The sequence below is a fragment of the Mastigoproctus giganteus genome, chromosome 4, assembly GCF_048544385.1.
Source record: "Mastigoproctus giganteus isolate SK-2022 chromosome 4, ASM4854438v1, whole genome shotgun sequence".
In the NCBI taxonomy this organism is placed as follows: Eukaryota; Metazoa; Arthropoda; class Arachnida; order Uropygi; family Thelyphonidae; genus Mastigoproctus; species Mastigoproctus giganteus.
This window is the reverse complement of record NC_143578.1, coordinates 159,444,159-159,464,492: the sequence shown is the minus strand read 5'-3', so window position 1 is coordinate 159,464,492 and position 20,334 is coordinate 159,444,159. Positions and strand designations below refer to the sequence as shown.

General features: G+C 36.4%; 1 protein-coding gene across 2 annotated transcripts in view; it reads right to left on the bottom strand.

The window, feature by feature from the left end:
* Positions 1 to 7,657: 7,657 nt before the first annotated feature.
* Mtr4 (exosome RNA helicase Mtr4) overlaps positions 7,658 to 20,334 on the bottom strand; it is a 499,068-nt gene continuing 486,391 nt past the window's right edge. For both annotated transcript variants that reach the window (XM_090371841.1, XM_090371842.1), the window contains 2 exons: positions 13,755 to 13,859; positions 7,658 to 7,761 (listed from right to left, as the gene is read on the bottom strand). In XM_090371841.1, coding sequence (XP_090227967.1) covers positions 7,709 to 7,761; positions 13,755 to 13,859 — 158 coding nt within the window. In that variant the 3' untranslated portion in view covers positions 7,658 to 7,708. The remainder of the gene's footprint in view (positions 7,762 to 13,754; positions 13,860 to 20,334) is intronic.

Sequence of the window (20,334 nt, the reverse complement as noted above, 5' to 3'; positions counted from 1 at the left end):
GAACATCTAGATAATACGTCCAGTTGGGGTAACAGATAAGAACTCTTAAGGTATGTGCAAGAGTTACATTGACCAACATTATCAGATAAACGCGTGTCAGTATTACCCACATCCCCCCCTAACTAGCAGTTTCCCTGAACCTTTAAGGTATCCTCAATAATACTGGCAAAAACTTTTGCACCACCTTTGTTTAAGTGTATCCCGTCTCTACCCGTGGTTTAAGACAAGACTTCCCGTGGTTTAAGACAAAATACATTGATTGGAATATCTTTGATGTAAAAGTACATGAGCTTACTTCAGAAGAAATAACTGTCCAACTTGGCTCGCTTTCTGCTGATATGCAGGTTTCTAGGGTTCAAGAGATTCTATTCACCGTCTGTGAGTCCACTCTAAAAAAGAAAAAACGGAAAATGAATAGTGTTTCATGGTGGACCCCAAATCTCACAATTCTCAGATGAAACTTACAAAATGCTCGTCGTAATTTTCAGAGAGCAAAGACAGCTAACAGGCCCAGAGATGAGATTGACAGACTTGGTGAGTTGTAGAAATCCAATAGAAGGAGTTATTTCAATACCATTTTCAATACTTGCCTGGGCAAGGTTTGTTTAGCATAACATAAATGAAGATCTGTGGGGATTACCCTACAAACTTGTTACTAACAAGGTTCATCCCAGCAATGTTCTTTCTTCTATTATTGTAAATGGTAATGAAACCCTGGACTGGAGTTTGTCCATAAATGCTATCTTGGACGGCTTGCTCCATGAGGACACTGCCTCCTGTGAAAACACCATCCAAACTACAATGAGATTAGATCACTTATCTTACCAAGGGCCCCGAACCAAAGCTCCTTTTATGGATACTGAGTTGGAATCTGCTATCTCAACCTTAAGGGATGGTAAATGTCCTGGACAGGATCTCCTTGAGGTTTCTGTACTTAAAAGATTTTGGAAAAATTGCCCATTAATTATATTAAATCTTTTGAATGCTTGTCTGTCTTCAGGATTATTCCCACTGGCTTGGAAACAGGCTAGACTTAAACTTCTGCTTAAGTCCTTTGACAAACCCTCCAATGATCCGTCCTCTTATAGGCCCATTGCACTGCTGCCCATCCTTGGCAAAGTTAATTGTTTCTCGTCTTCTAAATTACTATTCTAGACAGAAACCTAAGTTCCCCACTTCAATTTGGCTTTACATGTGGAAGGTCTTCTGTTGATGCTATTTGTCAGGTTTTGAGTTCTGTTCAAAATTCCAATTCTAAATATGTCCTCGGTCTCTTTGTTGATTTCCAAGGGGCATTCAACACTGTTTGGTGGCCGAGTGTCCTGGCGAGGTCCAGAGAGGCCGGGGTCACTGCTCCTATTTACCGTCTCCTTTCGAATTACTTTGATTCTCGCAGCATCACAGTTTCCTCAGGATTCTGCTCTGTCTCCAGATCTGTTTCTAGGGGCTGCCCTCAGGGCTCTGTTCTTGGCCATGTGTGCTGGAACATGGTCCTTGATGGGTGGCTCTCGGTTGATCGAGACAACATCCTTCAGATAGCTTATGCAGACAACCTTGCTATTCTGATTTTTGGTAATTCCCGCCGGGAGCTAGAGTGCAGAGCAAATGAAGTTCTAGAGGACTTGGATATCTGGTGTCAAACACAAACTTCAAATCTCGACTAATAAAAAAAATGTTGCTAAAAGGCTCTCTTGATGTGAATAGACCACCTGTTATTAAGTTGAATGGAGAAATTATTAGGAGTACTCGGCAGCATAAATACTTAGGAATTTATTTTGATGACCGTCTTAATTTTAATTACCATGCAAAATATGTACTTCAGAAAATAAAAGCTATGACCTATAAAATTATTAAGATTACCAGGAGTACTTTTGATGTAAAGAAATCTTCCATTAAATTATAATTTCAGTTGTATATTTATACCAATTGTGTGTTATGCGGCTGGGGCCTGGGGATACAGAATCGGTAACTCCCTTGTTCAAAAATATCTTACCCAAGCACAAAGATTCTTTCTTCTCGCTGTAAGTAGAGCTTGTCGAACTGTCTCTACAGCTGCTCTCCAAATCCTCAGTCATCGACTGCCAATCCAATATGAAGTAATGTTACATTATCTTTTATATTGTAGAAGAAAAAAATGTTCCTGCGATTGTAAACGGTATAACATATAATACTGACTTGCAAGTAAAGGTAGACATTAAAAGAATGAGAAATGAATGTTGTAGAGTGTGGCAAAATACTTGGTCTACCTCTACCTTGGGTTGTTGATTATGACAAGAAAATGGACTGGTGCAATCCTGGTTTATACGTTACGTTTTTATATACCAGTCATGGAAGTCTTAACTTTAAATTGTTCTCATTAGGATTAAGTAACACTCCTCTCTGTAGTTGTGGTACTCAAGAAACTGCACCTCGTCTTTCATTGTCCCCTGTACGATGATTTAAGACTGGACTTTCAACTTCTCACAAATGTATCTGACTGCTCTGAACTGCCAAGATTGGTTAACTGTTCTGAATATTATACTGCCTTCTCCACTTATGCAGAGAAATTGTTTAAATGGAGGAAAAGAATTCTTGCTCCTGAGGTTCAGTAAAATGCCAGACTGTTTCTTTGGATTACTCTTACCTGATGTATTGATCAGTCTGCTGGACTCCGAAGCCCAGTATTTATTTATGTACCATCATTGTAAATAGTCTTTATGTATAATTAATCATTCTACTTTATCATTATAAATTGTACACAATGAATAGATTACTTTCAGCGGCGAATAGGGGAAACCCTGGAGCCTGCCAAAAAAAAATAATAAAATACTTTGACTTGTACATAATGGATCACCTTTCCAATAATAAAAAAAAAAGAAGCTGTATGCTACATTACCTGGGAAATAAATTTCAGAATGAAATTATTTCTTTAACTGCTGACAAAATAAGGAAAGAAATATTAGGTAAAGTTGAAAATAGCAAGTACAGCAATACCTCACTTAGCATAGCTTTAATTTCAAATAAGTTTAAGTTGAAAATTGACTGTACACATTAAAACTCATTCAATTGCTAAGACATGTACTCTACATATATGCTGTGTTGTCGTAGCCCAGGTAAATGTACATATATGCTGTGTTGTCGTAGCCCAGGTAAATGTACATATATGCTGCAGTGGCAACTTTATTGCCTCACATGTGCATATATGCCAATAGCTCCTCTCAGTCAGTCAAGCGGCAAAATGCAACAGTGTTTGGTATTCTTAATTCCATTATGACGAGACAACGTGATAGCTTTTCAAACTTTTCATTTCACAATTTATTTTTTACCTCTTCAAATATGATGAAAAATATATCTGCATCTTGGCTAGAAATCACTGCAAAAACATGTTTTGGCCCATTTGGCAAATGATCCCACTGGTTTTGAATCACAAGTTCAAACAACTGCCAAAGAATTTTCAACAAAAGAATTGGAGAAAGTTTTTAGGGAGATTTATATGGCCAGCGAGGCGATTATGAATGGAGATCCGAATGTTGAACATAGCATCAAGACAAGGCAAATTTTACAAGGTGGGATTCGATGCTACAAAGACTTGTATGCCGAGAAAAAGAAGACAACTTCATTATTGAAATACCTAAATAAATGGATAGAGCTTTTTTCAAATCCTTTTCGAGGCTATCAAGTGCAAATTGTTTATAGACTATTTTTCTGGTATGCATTCAATTAAAACCCATTATAATTATACCTCAATCAGCACAGTTTCACATAACATGGAATAGTTTCGTACCAATTATCAGTGTTATGCGGGGTATTGTTTTATTTCTCAATTATTCTAGATTGCACTCCTGACAGTAGCAATTGAGCAATTAACATTTATTATATGTTTTGTTGTATGTTCCGGCAATGACCTAGAAATAAAGGAATATTTTTTTGGGATTTCATTAAATTAATGACACAACAGGTAAGGGTTATGACAACAGTTCCAATATGAGTGGAAAATATATTGGCCTTCAAAAATCTAAATAGTCGTGTAATGTTTGTATCATGTCATTCTCACACTTTAAATAATCAGTGATGCAGCAAAAATCACTTTCAAAATTGTTTAAGTTTTTCGATATTGTGTAACAGTTATACACTTTCTTTTCTTCCTCCTCATACAGATGGGAAAAATTTAACAGAAAATATTCCAAAATAAACATTAAAATTTTGTCAAATATCGTTTTAATCATTATTTTAGGAGGATTTATGAAAATGCCCATTAAGCAGTGCAAAAATGTATTACGTAATCCTTCATCTGATGATTCCATGTCATAAATATGGAATGAAATCTAATAATTACAACAAATATTTATGGTTCTAATACAGTAGGGAAGGATGTTACATGGTTGTTTTCCATCAGGATTGTTAATATATTTAAAACCACTCTTACACCACGTGAAATCAATAAGCTATTTGCCGAAACTACTTTACATTAAGATAATGTTTCCGGTATCTTACCGATAACCATCATCAGACCTTGCTGTTGGAGAAACAAAAATTGAAAGGGTTACAAATCTGAATACAATTACCAATATTATAATTACAACTGCCATAATTACAGTTACCAATATTATGATTCTCCAATTACAATTTGCAAATAAACAATTCAAAAGTTTCGATTATTGTTAACAATACAACACAGATATTAAATTAGCTAAATACAAAGAGATTAAATTCTTACCTGCATAGGCAAGAGGAGTCTGTCAGCAGAGGTAATTGTAATTATGTCAATTGTAATCGTAATATTGGTAATTGTATTCAAATTTGTAACCCTTTCTATTTTTGTTTCCCCAACAGCATAGTCTGATGATGGTATCGGTAAGATACTTGAAAGGCTACTAAATTTTAACTATAACAATAATCTTAAATATTTATGGAATTTTCTTTAAAATGATGCATGTCCCATTGTAGCTGGTTAATAGTTATTTAATTCTACAAAATAAGATTATGCTGCAAGTTGAAAAATCCAATTTTACGTTTATTATTTCGGAAATACAACAGAGTTTTCTTCTGGGAAAATGAGAATAGTTTTCCTGGGACCTCCTAGTGAGTAGAAACAAAGTTTACCGTATTTCTCTTAAGTCAAACGATTTTTAAAATAGAATGGGGGGAACAAATGGTTGGAAGGACACTTTATGCATAGAACAAGATTATTATGTAGTTTTATGTATCAGTTTCAGAAACAATTTAATTTAAATTTGTGTCATTGTGTTCATATTACTAGTAAAAACTGAGTTTTTTGGAATGTTTTTTCCTTTTAAAAATATGACATAAAGGAGCACCAAACACTTGCTGCATGCAGGCGGCCAAGAATCAGGAACGGCCATGGTTGAACCATCAGCAAGTGAAGAACCACCAAGCATGTATTTAGTCAATGCTGATGAAGAATAAACATTCTTTAACATTTGTATGATAAATAATTTATTTATTATTATAATTTGCTTGTTTCTACAGTCTGTTTTAATTTCTTTGGATAAATAAATCATTGTTTAAGCATAAACTATTGTTTCATTGACCTTTATTTAACATTACTATAGTACAATTTCAGTGTTGAGAATGTAATCCGTCTATGAGAAAAATTCTCTCTTTACGAGCTTGCGCTAGGAACGAATTAACTCAAAGTTGGGAACTACCTGTATTTATTTTATTGCATCAATCTTGTTACTGAATGGCCACACCTCATATACGGTATATACTAATTCATCAAGCTTTTGCAGGCTTAATTAATGGTGAGGTATAATCCTCATCTAGTTATATCCTGGATTCTGCAGATGCTTTGTTCACATTTTGACCTCTGCTTCTCCTTAGTCACATTGGGAGAAAAGGAAATGAATTATGTGATACTGCTGCCAAATCAGTGAAACCTCTGCATAACCATTGTCTGTCAGTCCTCTGTACAAACTGCAGACAAAATAATATGTATAAATTTATATTCTCAATGGCAAGATTTGCAGTAAGGGACCAATAACCAGCAGCAAATAAACTACACCAGATTATGACTAAAGAAGCAATGGCATCCCAATCTTCACAAAGAGAGGTCCAAAGAGAAGAAGCTGTTCTTAATCAGATCTGCACAGTTCTGTTTTGATGATTAGATGTTTAGATGTTTATGGTGCAGCGACAACCAACATCATGGCAGCAGGTCCAGATTCTCATACAGATAAAAGGATTAGTATGCGTCAAAAGTGATATAGAGCAGAGGTGAAAGTTTAAAAAGCCTTCTGCTCTGAAGTTTCCAGAATTTATTTTGGGTCCTTTAGTAGCAACTTAGGTCACTTATGTTTAAATATGCCATGATGAGGTATAAAATCCCTTTCTTCATGATAAGGATAAATTACTTTTTTTATTATGAGCTGAAGAGTACTACTATTGAACATGTAACGTCTTCTGAAATGAGAAAGAAAACTCAAGTTGGTTAACGGTGGTTTATTAAATTTAGTCATCTAAAACCATAAACACATGGGATAGAATTCAGATTTAAATTAACACCACCTTAATAAGTCTTTTTTTTTTTTTTTTTTGTGAAGTCAATTATCTTCATTCTGAAGGGTTGCATGCCTCTTTAGCTTTGTGGTAAGGAGAAATATTGGGAGATGCTAGTATTGGATATTTGTTGGATTTATTTGGGGGGGGGGGGGTTATTTCCACTCCAGAACCCTGCGTGAATAACTCCTACAGAATACCCTAAGAAATTGTACCATTCATATCTGAATTGCTAAGAGACACCAAATCCAGGTATTATTCATTACTGGATTAAACAAGTTACAACAGATTCAAAGAGCCACCTTGAACCACCACCACCAAGGAATTGCACAGTGTATTAGATAGGTTGCATGCAGCTTGGCATTTAATTCAAGTATTATTTCAGGATTCAAAAATTTAAAACCGATCCCAAGCCACCTTGAACTACCATCAATAAATTATACAATATAAGAAATAGATTGTCAGCATGGCAACCTATCTAATACACTATGCAATTTCTTGGTTAATAAATTATACAACATAAGAGATAGATTGTCAGGATGGCAATAACTATGACCTTTACACTCCACTATTGAAAATCACTTTTTCATTTTTCATCAAAGTCCACACATTTCTGCTGCTTATTTTCCAAGGCACCTAGCCAGTCCACCCTCCAGAACTGTGATAACTGTAATTTTAAAAAGTCAGCAATGTCAAGCCTGAACAGTAAGCAACAAGGGATCGTTTATAGCATTTAAGGCTTGATTTTTTAGCTTTTTTTTTTTTTACACAAACAAAAAAAAAAAAAAAAAAAGCAGTAGTATTTTAATTCCAAATTCTCTCCCAGAATTTATATTTTTGAACATCTACATTTAATTAATCATTGTTAATATAAGCAGCATTAAGTGCTTTTCTTTATCAATAATTTGATTTTATTCTGCAATGGCTTACAAAATAAGAATGGTGTATCATCATAATGTGGCCACATCAGTGGCATAAATTTTGAAATAACATGTATTCTGCTAGCTACCATGAAAAAAAAAACAAGAGAATTATATTGCATGATTACTAAATGTTTACTAAACGAGAGAGATGGCTGATATTCTGATAAGTAATGATTTTAACATAGCTTTTATTTTGTAAGATGAGAATTATCTTTTATCTAAAAAAAAAAAACATTTTCAATATAAATTTTATTTACAGATGAAAATATACAGATGTATGCTTCTGGCTACAGGTAGAGGCTTGCAGCAAAAACTATGTCCCTCTTCATTAACCTAATTGCTGCAATAATATAAAAAAAAAAAAAAAAAAAAAAAAAAAAATCAGGATTAGAATCCATTTTGCAAATGCAGTCATACTGTTTTAATTTAAACCACCACTATTTGTAGACTATGTATGTCAATGTTTAATATGTAATTAGTAATAGCATTGTACCAAGTAAACTAATTAAAACTTCCTGAAGACAATGAAAAAGATAATGACAATGATCAATGCTGTTTGTGTGATCTTGAAGAAGTTATAAACTGTTTTTAAGGCACTTCAAAACATAAAATTGGAATAGCTACATTAAGGGTCTTCAACCTCTTAGGCATGTGTGCCAAATTGAGTTCCATTTTTGAAATGCTAATTTGCATTATGCCATGTACTGGATATCATCATTCTTCTCTTTTTTGGTGATTCCCTCTTACTCTCTCTGGGTACTTAATTTTTTTTTTTTTTTTTTTTTTTTTGGCTGGTGCAGCATAAGCCTCAGGCCTCCCTGCACCATATGAATAATAATAATGTAGGCACACGCCAGTTACTCTTGAATGGAATTTCAGTTTGTTAAACATGTAATGCATTCACTTGTATATACAAGGGACATTATCTACCTAAGGTGCTTCCCACAGTTATATTTCAATGATTCATGCTTTATCATGTTTCTTTATATCTTAACTTGAATCATACTAATTTTGATCCCACTGTTTTTAAGTTGTGCAGAAAGAAGGAAGACATCTGTATCAAATTATGGATTTACTTAAATTGGAGCATTGATCGGTCATTAAGTTTCTCACCAAAGAAGGAAATGGACCAAAGGCCATTCATGAAAGGATGCTGGCTGTGTATGGCAACAGTGCACCTTCAGAGTATTAGGTGAAATTCTGGTTAAAACAATTCAATTCGGCAAGGGTGCTGGCAGCATGGTGCAAGTTGGTGACAGTGCACCACCGTTGGATTTTGAAGTAATACAAAATTTTGAATATTTTCTTTAATTTATTTTGGTGGACAAAAAATTTATTCCCACATGCACCACCACATTGCAAAATAACCTGCAGGCCTCCCTGGACATGAATCATCGAAGATGATTCATGTCCAGGAAGGCCTGCGACAGCGACCACTCCAGAAATGTGTCAAGCTGTGGAAACCCTTGTGCTGAATAACAGATGTTATAACTGTTCTGAGGGAACAGTTATAACAATCCTCCATGAACATTTGGGGATGACTAAGGTCAGTGCAAGGTGGGTCCCCAGATCAAAATTATTTCTATACTCAAAATCTCTCCCAAGTTTCTTGATTCCATTCAAAAGAGGGCAGTCATTAACTAATGATGATTCATCTCTTCCAAAATAGCTCTACTCTCTCTGTGTGTCTCAGAGACATTCATTTTCTGCTGCATTACTTTTCTACAGAAATTGCCACAGGCACTTTTCTTCTGAATTGGCATCTGTAATTCTCCCACTCTCTAACAAAACCAGCCCAAACCCACACCACAAGCAGTCAGCATCCTTTCACTGTTCACCTCCTACCGCACAGAACCAACTTTTGGAGGCTTGAAGTGGTGGAACCCATGTTTAGTCTCTAGAGCTAAGTTCCAGTATCTCTTCCCTTCCCTAGAGCTAAGATCCAGTATCCCTTCCCTATCTCTTCCACCATGCAGTATGATTGCTGACTTTTGAGGTTATGATGAACACTGTGGTGAGATCCAATATTCCTTACATTTCGAGGGTACAGCTCTAAAACGGTGTTTGCAGACCGGCCACATCTCCTCTCTTTGATCTTCTCTAGCTTAAAATATCTCTACCTCATTGTGTCAAATTCATCTGTTGTCTCTACCATTCTCCCAACTCCACTAATCACTTGGAGCTCGTTGACTTCCTCTCTTTGCAACTTGACTTTCTCCAGTCCAACTTTCCTAACAGTGAGGTAATTTTCCTTGGTGATTTTAATGTTCACAACTCCAGCTGGCTTCCGTTTTCTAGTCACACCGACCCAGCAGGTCGAGATGCTGAGGCTTTTGCAATTACTAATGACCTTGCACAGATTGTTCATTTACCTACAAGAATAACGGACAATCCTAATCATACAGCCAATACGCTTGATCTTTTTCTCACAAACAACCCTTCTAAGTACACAGTCGAAGTGAGAGGTCCTTTAGGCACTTCAGATCACAACTTGGTGATTGTCTCTTCTCCAATGGAACCTTTATCTCATGGCTATTCCCAACCTTGTGTTGTTTGGCATTACAAGAAGGCAAAATGGGATGACCTGCGAGTCTTCTTTTCCTTGGTCAGATTACTGTTTCAAAACTTCTGATGTCAACGTTTGCTGAGGATCGTGTCAGTGAAATTATTCTTGCAGGAATGGAATCCTTTATTCCACACTCCACTTTAAAATCTCGTCCTTTATCTAAACCTTGGTTTTCCAATAAATGTGCTAAGGCTGTTCAAGAGAAGAATGTTGCATATCGTAATTGGCTTGTTTCTAATTCTTCAGTTTCATTTTCTGCCTAAACCAAAGCTCGCAACAATTGTAAAGCAGTTATTAATCAGTCCAAACTAGAGTTTGAAGAGGCTAGGAGTAGAAAACTTGCTTCTTGCCCTAATGGTAGCCGAGCATTCTGGTCTCTTGCCAAAGCTACTGGCCGCACTTTTGCCCACCTCTGTCCAAACCATCCAATTTTTCTTCCAACTCATGCATTAATAATCTTAGTAAAACCCCTCCCACCATCCCCTACATGCTCCATTCAATGCCTCCTGTGGTCTTCCGTCAAAAGGATGTCAGAAGGATTTTGACGAATCTTGATGCTAAGAAAGCTCCACGTCCCAATGGTATTTCTCCACTTGTTCTAAAAACCTGTACTCCTCAACTTACTCCTATTCTTCGCTGCCTTTTTTCACTTTCTTATTCCAAAGGTGTTTTTCCTTCTGCTTGGAAATTTGCTCATATCCAGCATGTTCCTAAGAAGGGTGACAAATCCCTCCCATCCAATTATCGTCCCATTGCAATTACTTCTACTCTTTCTAAAATAATGGAGAAATCAATTAACTGCCAACTCTTAAACTACCTAGAAAACGTCCGTCTGATCAATAATCGCCAGTATGGATTCCGTCAGTGTTGATCCACTGGTGATATTCTAGCTTATGTTACCCATTTATGGACTAATTCAATGGAAAGGTTCGGTGAAACACGAGTGTTCTTGACATCTCAAAGGCTTTCGATCGTGTTTGGCCTGAAGGTCTTCTAAACAAGCTTCCTTCTTATGGTTTGCCAACTGTTTTTAGTAATTGGTTATCCAGTTTTCTCTCTGATTGCTCACTGAGGGTAATGGTAGATGGCTCTCTCTGTCTTCTAACTTCTCCACTAATGCCGGTGTCCCCCAAGGTTCAGTTCTTTCCCCCACTCTTTTACTCTTGTATACTAATGACCTTCTTCTATTGACTGGAAATCCTATCCGCAGTTTTGCCGATGATAGCACATTGCATTCTACTTTCCATTTTGAGAAACCTTGTACTGCTCAATCAGCTTCAACTTCTCGAAAATCTGCTACCAATTCCTTAAATGCCAATCTTCAGGTAATTCTCCAATGGGGCAAAGACAACTTAGTTGATTTCAACCCTTCTAAAACTAAGTCTTGTCTTATATCTCGCAAAAAAGGATTCTTCTGCTCCTATGCTTATCTTTAGTGACACTCCGATTTCTAGGCAAAATGATATATCTCTTTTGGGGATTACCCTGACTTCTAATCTCTCTTGGCACAAGCACATTACAAATATTGCTTCCTCAGCATCTAAAAAATTGGTTTTCTCTTTTACTCTCGGTGTTACTTTTATTCCAAACAGCTGTTTACTCTGTACAAATCGCAAATCCGCCCTACCATGGAATATTGTTCCCACATCCACGGGGGCGGGGTGTCCCCAAAACCTCTCTCAGGCTTCTAGATTCCATTCAGAAGAGGGCAGTTAGGTTAATTAATGATTTATCTCTAACAGTCTCTCTGCACTCGCTGTCTCATAGATGTACTGTTTCTGCTGCATGCCTCTTCTACAGATACTTCCATGGGCACTGTTCTTCTGAATTGGTTTCTATAATTCCCACTTTCTCTTTCAAAACAGTCCAAACACGTGCCACCACCAGCAGCCAACTTTTCATCTTCTCATCTCACAGAACCAACTTTTCACCTTCCTTGTTTATTCATTCAACTGCCGTTTTCTGGAACAACTTTCCTTCATACATATTTCCTGAAAACAGAAGTTCAAGTCCAATGTCAACAAATATCTCTTTAGTCTTCTCAACCTCCAACCCAAGCATGGTACTATGTACTACAGGTTCTAATACCTCTCATGTTTGGGGTTTACATAAAAAAAAAAAAAAAACCCTTTTCCTCTTCCTCATTTATCCCATCTGTTTTCTAGAACAATCTTTCTTCACAATGCATTTTTCAAAAATTACAATATACAGATATTCAAATCTTGGCCTTCAATCCATATATGTTATAAGTACTATATGGTTCTAATAATAATAATAAAATTCTTTATTCATAGAAATGTAGGACACGATTCCCACTACAGGCAACCAGTGGAAGCTTACAATTAACTGTACACATTACATTCAGTACAGCAAATACATAGACAGTGCAATATACACAGCTAATATTGCAATCAATGGATTTTATAGTTATTATAATAGATTGATTATACAGAGCTTATATTGCATTACAGTACATAGATTTTATAGTTATTATATCCAAGCTGCAACACATTGAGACAGTCCGGAAACTTTCACTGGGAGTTGACTAGTTCCGCTGACAATTGCAGGAATGCTGACTGCACTTCACTATGGATTTGCGCTTTTCTTCTCTGTAGGCAGAATCTCTGAACCATACATCCAAATCAACGCTTGCGGAGTTCAGCGTGCCGATAATGCTGTTTGGGAAGTGTTGCTTGAAGGTCGAGAGCTTCTGCAGATTAGAACAGAGTACTGGACGGTTTCTGAGGGCTCTACCAGGGATTTTCCAGCCTACGATTTCCCAGATATTAATGAAGTCGAGAGCAGCAGAGCACAGTTTAAGCGCTATTGTGAGCTTCCTCGCATATGCCAGGTGCTGGGCCGGGGTGTACCTCAGATTTATGCAGAGCTGTGATTTTGATGTTGTATAGGGTAGGTGGGCCCACTTTAGGACCCAGAATTCCAGACCCCCAGAGTATCTTTTCAGACTAGACATAGGAGCAGCTGACCAAACTTCTATACCATAACTGATGATAGAACTAAAGTAGTAGAGGAGAAATTTTCTGACTGTTTTCTTGTTGTGCACTCTAGAGAGATCAAGTTTCATACCCCAGAAAGCCCATAATGCTCTTGAACGCAGTTGCTGGATTTGTTCCTTATATGTTAGGTTTTTGTCCATTACCACTCCTAGGAATTTTACGGAACGAGTGGCGACAAGAACATGCCCCGCAATGGAAGGCTGCAGAGAGGTTGCTGGATTGAGGTCTGCTTGTGCTCTAAGTGAGAAGATGATATATTTGGACATTTCAGGGTTTATTTTAAGCCCAAAATAAGTAGCGTATTCACAGAAAGAGGACAGATATTTGTTCAGGATGATAGAATTCGATAATAGCTGATGCAAATCGAAAATGGATATAAGCCTACTAGAAAATACAAAAAAAAAAAAAAAAAAAAAAAAGTCCTTTTTCTAAAACTAGAGTTCTAAAACTGGTTTTATAAAATAAAAACTGGTTAAGTGACATCCTGGCTAGTTTCCTTCTCTGATGAAACATCCTGAATCCAAACTTGAATAATAATAATAACAAATAAATAAAAATAAATCTCAACCCTGTGCTGAATTATAGTGACATGGTTCCATAGCCAGAAAATGATAATAAGTGTAAGAGCTATCTGTTTTACTAACAGCATACAATCACTAATATAGCTCATAAATGGAATGAATTTAAATTCTAAACTAGTTATTTCCTTAAGTTATTGTATAAGCAAAATATTACATACTATTTACTTACCCTCAGAAAATTTGTTCTCAAGTTCTGTATTTCCAATGGCTTTGGCAGCCTGACACATTTGCCTTAATAATTCCTCTAATCTTCTCATGCAGCGAATAATGCTTCCTAAAGAAAACTTGTATTGAAGAGCATACTAGCAAACAGAGAGAGAGAGAGAGAGAGAGAGAGAGAGAGAGAGAGACACTAACACAAGCACACAGTAATTAACACAGATCAATTCAATATTCCTGAGTACCCTAAAGAAATATGCTTAGTCTAATACTCAAAGAAACAGAAGTAATTTTAATATTAACTATAAGGATTGAACTTCCTGTTGCATAACTGACATGGTCAATCACTTTATTTAAAAAGTGACAAGTTCGAATATTATTAACAAAAGCAGGAAAAGAGGTAGTAATTTTATAAATGATATATTTAAAATTAGAGAATCAGAAGTAACTTTCCAGCGCGCGCATGCACACACACACACAGCAAGTGGAATGCATTCATACCACACCAGTAATAGCATATAATATTCAAACACACCATGCAAATCTGAAGTTGCTGAATTAGAAAAATACTGGACAGAAGTGAATGAGTTATCTCTTCTTTAAAAACATATGACTGCAATTTGATATATTTCTAAATATAATATATGGTCACATTAAACGTGACAACTTTTTATCCCAATTACATAGACTTTAGAAGGACAAGCATTAAAACTTCACCAGTGCAAAATAAAATTAGTCTAGTCTAGTACTCAAAGAACTGATCCTATAATTTTGAAATAAAGTTCTCTATTTCATAAAACACACAGCAGCACACTTTATTACATAGAATTAAAGAGGCAAGTATGACTTGGACTCAGGTATATATATAAAAGAGATGGTTGTGATGAGAGGAATTGTTGGAAAAATGAAAGGTTGTATTTAGGAAAATCTCAAAATTGGGAGGGGAGGAGAGATAATAAAAAGTAATCAAAAATGATAAAGAAGAAAACAACATAGAAGAGGTGTATAGGTTAAAAACAAAGGTCAATCAAATGAAAACTATATGTGTCAAGGTTTAACAAGTCCTGCTCAAGTAACTGACTTTAGCATGACACACTTCTTCCAATGCTGCACTAATGCCTGGATTCCTTTTGTCATGCTAAAGTCAATCATGCACTTCATCACCTGATGATAAGTAATGTCTTCTGAGTGTATCTTTAATGGCCAAAAAAGGTGATAATCATATGGTGCGAAGTTTGGTGAATATGGAAGATGAGGTAATACCTCAGGCTTCATATGTATCCAATTCATCGTCGAAAGGAAATTGCAAGGATGACTGTGAGTGAGGGCACTGTGGGGATTTTGCAGGACATGCTGTGTGGATGTTCTGATTCCAATTCCCTGCAGACAAGACTGTCTACAGGAAAGTTCAAAAGTTTGACGCAGGGAATTGGAACTTTTGGCATTTGAAAAGCTGATGTGATTGATACGTATGGTGCACATTTCTTCGCTGTTCCTGGTGGTTAGGTGAACTGAGAGTCAGTATAACATTTTTAGTTGAGTAAGCCATCTCATTTGGTCAGGATTCTCCTGCCCTAAATCATACTTTGATCCTGAATTTGTCAAGTAATTTCACCATCAGTGACATGGAGAAAATCCCACTCTGATATGATACCCTTTAGAGCAGTGGTTCTCAACCTTTTTTTGCCCCATGCACCCTTTTCACCATATGTCAGAATGTCATTCCCCCCCCCTTTCTAAGATTGTCTGACTCAAAAGGTGCATTCCAAATAATATGTATATAATATTGAAAATCTTTTATTTTTTTTATATTAGTACATATACATTTACTTGGATTATTTTTATAGTGGAGTTTTACGAACTTAATAGCAATAGAAAATGTTGATGGATTTTAAAACTTGAATAAAAGTACTTCAATAAACAAAAGGTTCAATAGAATTACCAGGGTATTGTAATTCAGTAATTCACAGATAAAAAAGTGAAGTGCAACATTCTATCTTTATTTTTAATTTAATATGTGACATCCAATAAAGTGTGATGTCTTGTAGATTATGTACAATCTGTAGAATTGTAGTTTGTAGAAAGATCAATATTCCAACACTTTGAGTCTGTCAATCTGTGGTCCCAATTACCCCCTGGTTGAGAACCCCTGCTTTAGAGTACAGTAAACCCCCACTATTCGCGGGGGTTATGTTCCTGAGAAATGCCGCGAATACTGAAAATGCAAATACTGAGTTATGGCTCTCATAGTAATAAAGGGGTTCCGTTCCAAAGTATGAAATATATAAGAAAAAGTAGTCTAAAATTTTGTCTATGTCTGTATTATATGTACCTTCGTAATATGACTATGTACATAGACAGCACATAGTGAAATGCAAGCATATGGCATCGAAATGAAAATAAGAAACAATTTAATATTAAATGTAATATTTATTAGAAATTTCAAACAAATCTAAAAAACCAGCACCTTTGTTAGCTAAAACTTATCCTGCCAGTGTTATCACCATGTTTGCTAAAGTGTTGATAAAGGAGTTTTGCCTTTTCACGAATGATGAGTGAACTTAATGGAATTTTATTTTGAATTCGGTGTTCTATCCATAGATTTAAAGCCTTTTCCATTTTTTCTAATTTAACATCATGAGTTACAGAGCAAATTTTTGAAACAATTAGCGTGTTTTCACGGACACTATGGCATTTTTTTTCTTCCGATTTCTTGATTGATCGTACTGTTGACTCATTGATTTTATAACGTTTTGCCACTGAGGAGACACTTTCACTATTAGAAATTTTGTCTAATAACTCAATTTTATTCGCTAATGTCATCACCTTCTTTGATCTTTTCACATTTCCCTTGTTATTCGTAGCCATATTTTTGTACGGGTTAGAAAGAACTTGTCCACAATAAAGTCACTTTCTTCCGTTAACACACTCGAAAAAGTGTGTTTTACACTGCAAAACGGTAGATTTATCACTTTTGTAAGCATATCAATTTATAAATTGATATGCTTATCAATTTATAAATCGATAAGCATATCAATATCAATTTATAAATTGATAAATTTATTCAATTTATAAGCACATAAATTAAAAGCAAACGACAAAACCTTCCATGGCAAGCGCATAACACATACTGAACAAGGATTAGTGAGAAACATCCACGCTCACGATTTTGTCACCCCCCACCCACCCACTGAGTGCTGTTTTGACCGGGAAAGATAATTTTAGCCACGCCCATCCTTTTTTATGGCGGAAAATGTTCATGGTGCTTTAAAATTCACATTTTTTTAGGTTTCATTTTATGTTAAATCAGCGACTGCGAAACCACGAATAGCGGGGGTTTACTGTATTCAGGATGGCATGAGGAGAGACCTCAACTGAGATTTCTCACTTGCCAAAGGCAGTCAGCTAGAGTAATCATTCTCGTATTTGTCGTTTCAATTAGAAAATCTCCATATTTTAGAAGATGAATCATTTTAGGAGAGCCAGCAGCATTTTCTAAATAGTTCTGTATTAGCAAGTTCTCTCCATTCCTCATTGGGTTTGTTAGAGAATGCCAAATAACAAAGCAGGATTTTGGTTGGAATAACTTATTTCTTTTCATAGTTGAGGGATTTTAAACACCTTGTTGTCTTGACATCTGTTGTGAGGGCCATAGGTCTGGTTGTTTATGATTTCCATGTTTACTTCTTTCAGCCCTAGGAGTAGTGCCACTAGAAGGTTGTTGTTGGTATGAAGTTTAATGACACAAGGGCAACTGAAGTCAAATTATGTCTCTTTGCAGTTCATATAAACTGCAAAGAGAAATGTTCCTTTATGGCAGAGACTGCACTGAGAGAATTTAGTATAGATCAGAGCACGTGAAATGTAAAGTACAACAATCTGGTTACTTTATGGCATACAGTTTGGCAGTGAAGATACTGCATTCAGCTGGTAAGGAAGTTGTAACTGTGAATGAAGGAAAGACCACCACAGCAACAACTACATTGCCAATTTTCGATCTGTCTGTGTATACTGTACAGGCACTGGAGGTAGATAGAAAATTCTTCTGCAACTGTTGAAAGCAGTCATTATGAGAGGCAGAAGCATGAAACCAGGGTGGTTCAGGGAGAATTTTGTCCTGAGAAACATTACTTAAATCAATTCTGAATTTGATGAATTTCTCTACGTCCGAGTGCTGCAGGTTGTTTTTCATTTGGCATTCTATTGTAAAAAGAAACTCAATGGGTATTATACAGGTACTCAAAACTAGGAATTGATGGGAGACTACAGATCTTTGAAGCATAGTGGGACAACTCTATATTTTTCTTCGAAGGTGTAATGGGAGGTCAGGCGCTTCAAAATAAAGGCTTTGGACTAGAGAAGTCCTTAAAGCTCCCAGGACTGTCTCAGAGTGCACTATGCTGGATGCCTGCAGCTGGTCTAATGTGATTCTCTTACCCGAGTTGTATACCGAAGAACCATAATCTAAACATGAATGGATTAGGGACTTGAAGGTGAAGTAAGGCATACTGATCAGCTCACCATGACATGGACCGAAGTATGTTCAACTGATTCAGACAATTCGTTCATAGATGAATGTTATGAAATTTAGCTTCCTATCTAGTATCAGGCCCAGAAATCTGATGCTATTAACTAGTGGTGTTAGGTTGCTTGCAAACGTGAGTGTTGCTAGAGTTCTCCTCTGCTAGTCAATATCAATTGCATTAGGTCCAGGATTCAATTCTGTTTATGAAAAGTTGGAGTTGACATTTCATGATGTTGGATGCCTGCAGCTGGTCTAATGTGATTCTCTTACCCGAGTTGCGATTGACAGAAGGAGGTTAGTTGCTGCTATGGATAAAGGGATGGTTGAGTGGGAGAAGGCAGAGAGTAGTAATCAATGGACACTGCTCTTTGTGGACTAATGTTATTAATGGAATTCCCCAGGGTTTGGTGTTGGGCCTATTGTTGTTTTCTATATTTATCAATGATATTGATGAAGGCATATCAGGCTTAATGTCCAAGTTTAAGATGATAAAAAGTTTGGCATGGTGGTTAACGACAGTATGTTACTGCAACAGAAAATTAGGCAGATGGGCTGAGAAATGACAATTACAGTTTAACATTGACAGATGCAAGGCACTGCATATGGGTAGCAATAACCCCAGTGTAACGTACCAACTGTGTGCACTACACTCAGGGTAGTGGAAAATGAAAGTCTTGGAGGTAACTGTGCAGTCAGACAGGCTGCCAGTGCAGCTCATGGGGTTTTGTCAATGATAATCAGGAATTTTGGTGGCAGGGATAAATAAATGATTATCCCACTATATATGGCAATGGTCAGGCCACATCTTGAGTACTGCTGGAACAAGTGCAGATTAGGACAATGAGATTGATAAGAGGAACAAAGGCGTGCTCTTACCAAGAAAGAACTTCAGTTCTACAAAATTCGATGTCTGGAGACTAGGCACCTGCGAGGTGATCTAAATGAGGTGTTAAAATCTTTGAATCAAGTTCAGTGCTGATGGGATTGTTCTTGCTCAAACTATTAACATGAGGGTGCATAAATTCAAACCGAGAAAGGACAGTTGCAGAATAAATGTGCATAAGTTTGCTCTTAGCCAGCATGTGGTTGATTGCTGGAACAAACTTCCATCTGTTGTTGTTGTGGAACTGATAGCTTAAATACATTCAAGAAAGAATTAGCAAAACGTTGGAGGAAATGGATGGGTAAGATGGAAAGTGTTTTTTTTTTTTTTTTTTTTTTTGCTGATGCTGTATAAGCTTGCTTTCTTGCATTTATTAATTGTCACTATTGCCATTATTAATGCTACTAATGAGATGGTGAGTCATCTGCAGACATTTAAGTTAAGTTTTGGGGTTGACTTGTGTTAACTCGAATTGCAAACAAGTTGCGCTGAGTACAGATCAGGTCTGGTACTCCTTCCTGAATGTGAGATGTAGATAGTATTTTTGATAGCAGACCTGAAAAGAGTGCAGGCAAAGAAAATTCTAAATTATCTTAGGGGGAATGACCAATTAGCACTAGATAGTAAACATCCATAATACTAATATGTTATCAGGTAGTGTCAAATGCCTTTTCGATATCTATTATTTCATGATGAAGGCACTGCGAAAACATTGGATTCAGCTTTGATGAGTATGTCAAGTGGCTCTGTTTTTACAAAAGCCATACTGATGATCTGATAAAAGACTCTCTGATTCTAAGATCCATGTAAACCTCATATGAATAATTTTCTCAAAAATTATTCCCATGCAGTTTGTAAGAGATATTGGTCTATAATTCTGAATCAAGGAAGGATCTTCACCTGGTTTTAGTAGAGCAAGAACTATTTGAAGATTTATTTAAAGATTCCTTAAGTTCCATTAAAGTGAACGGTACGGAAGTGAAAGATACGTGGAGAAGTTAATTTTGTGGTATTCTGTATGTGCTGAAAGGAGATGGAGTAGGAAGTGTAAGCAGATATTGTAGAGAATGATTCTGCTAACGTATTGGCAATTTCTTTAGGCAGATCTTTCCCAGGTGGTTGAAAGAATTTTCCATTTAGTGCTTGTATTCTTCTCCAGACGAACTATGGGTCAGTGTCATT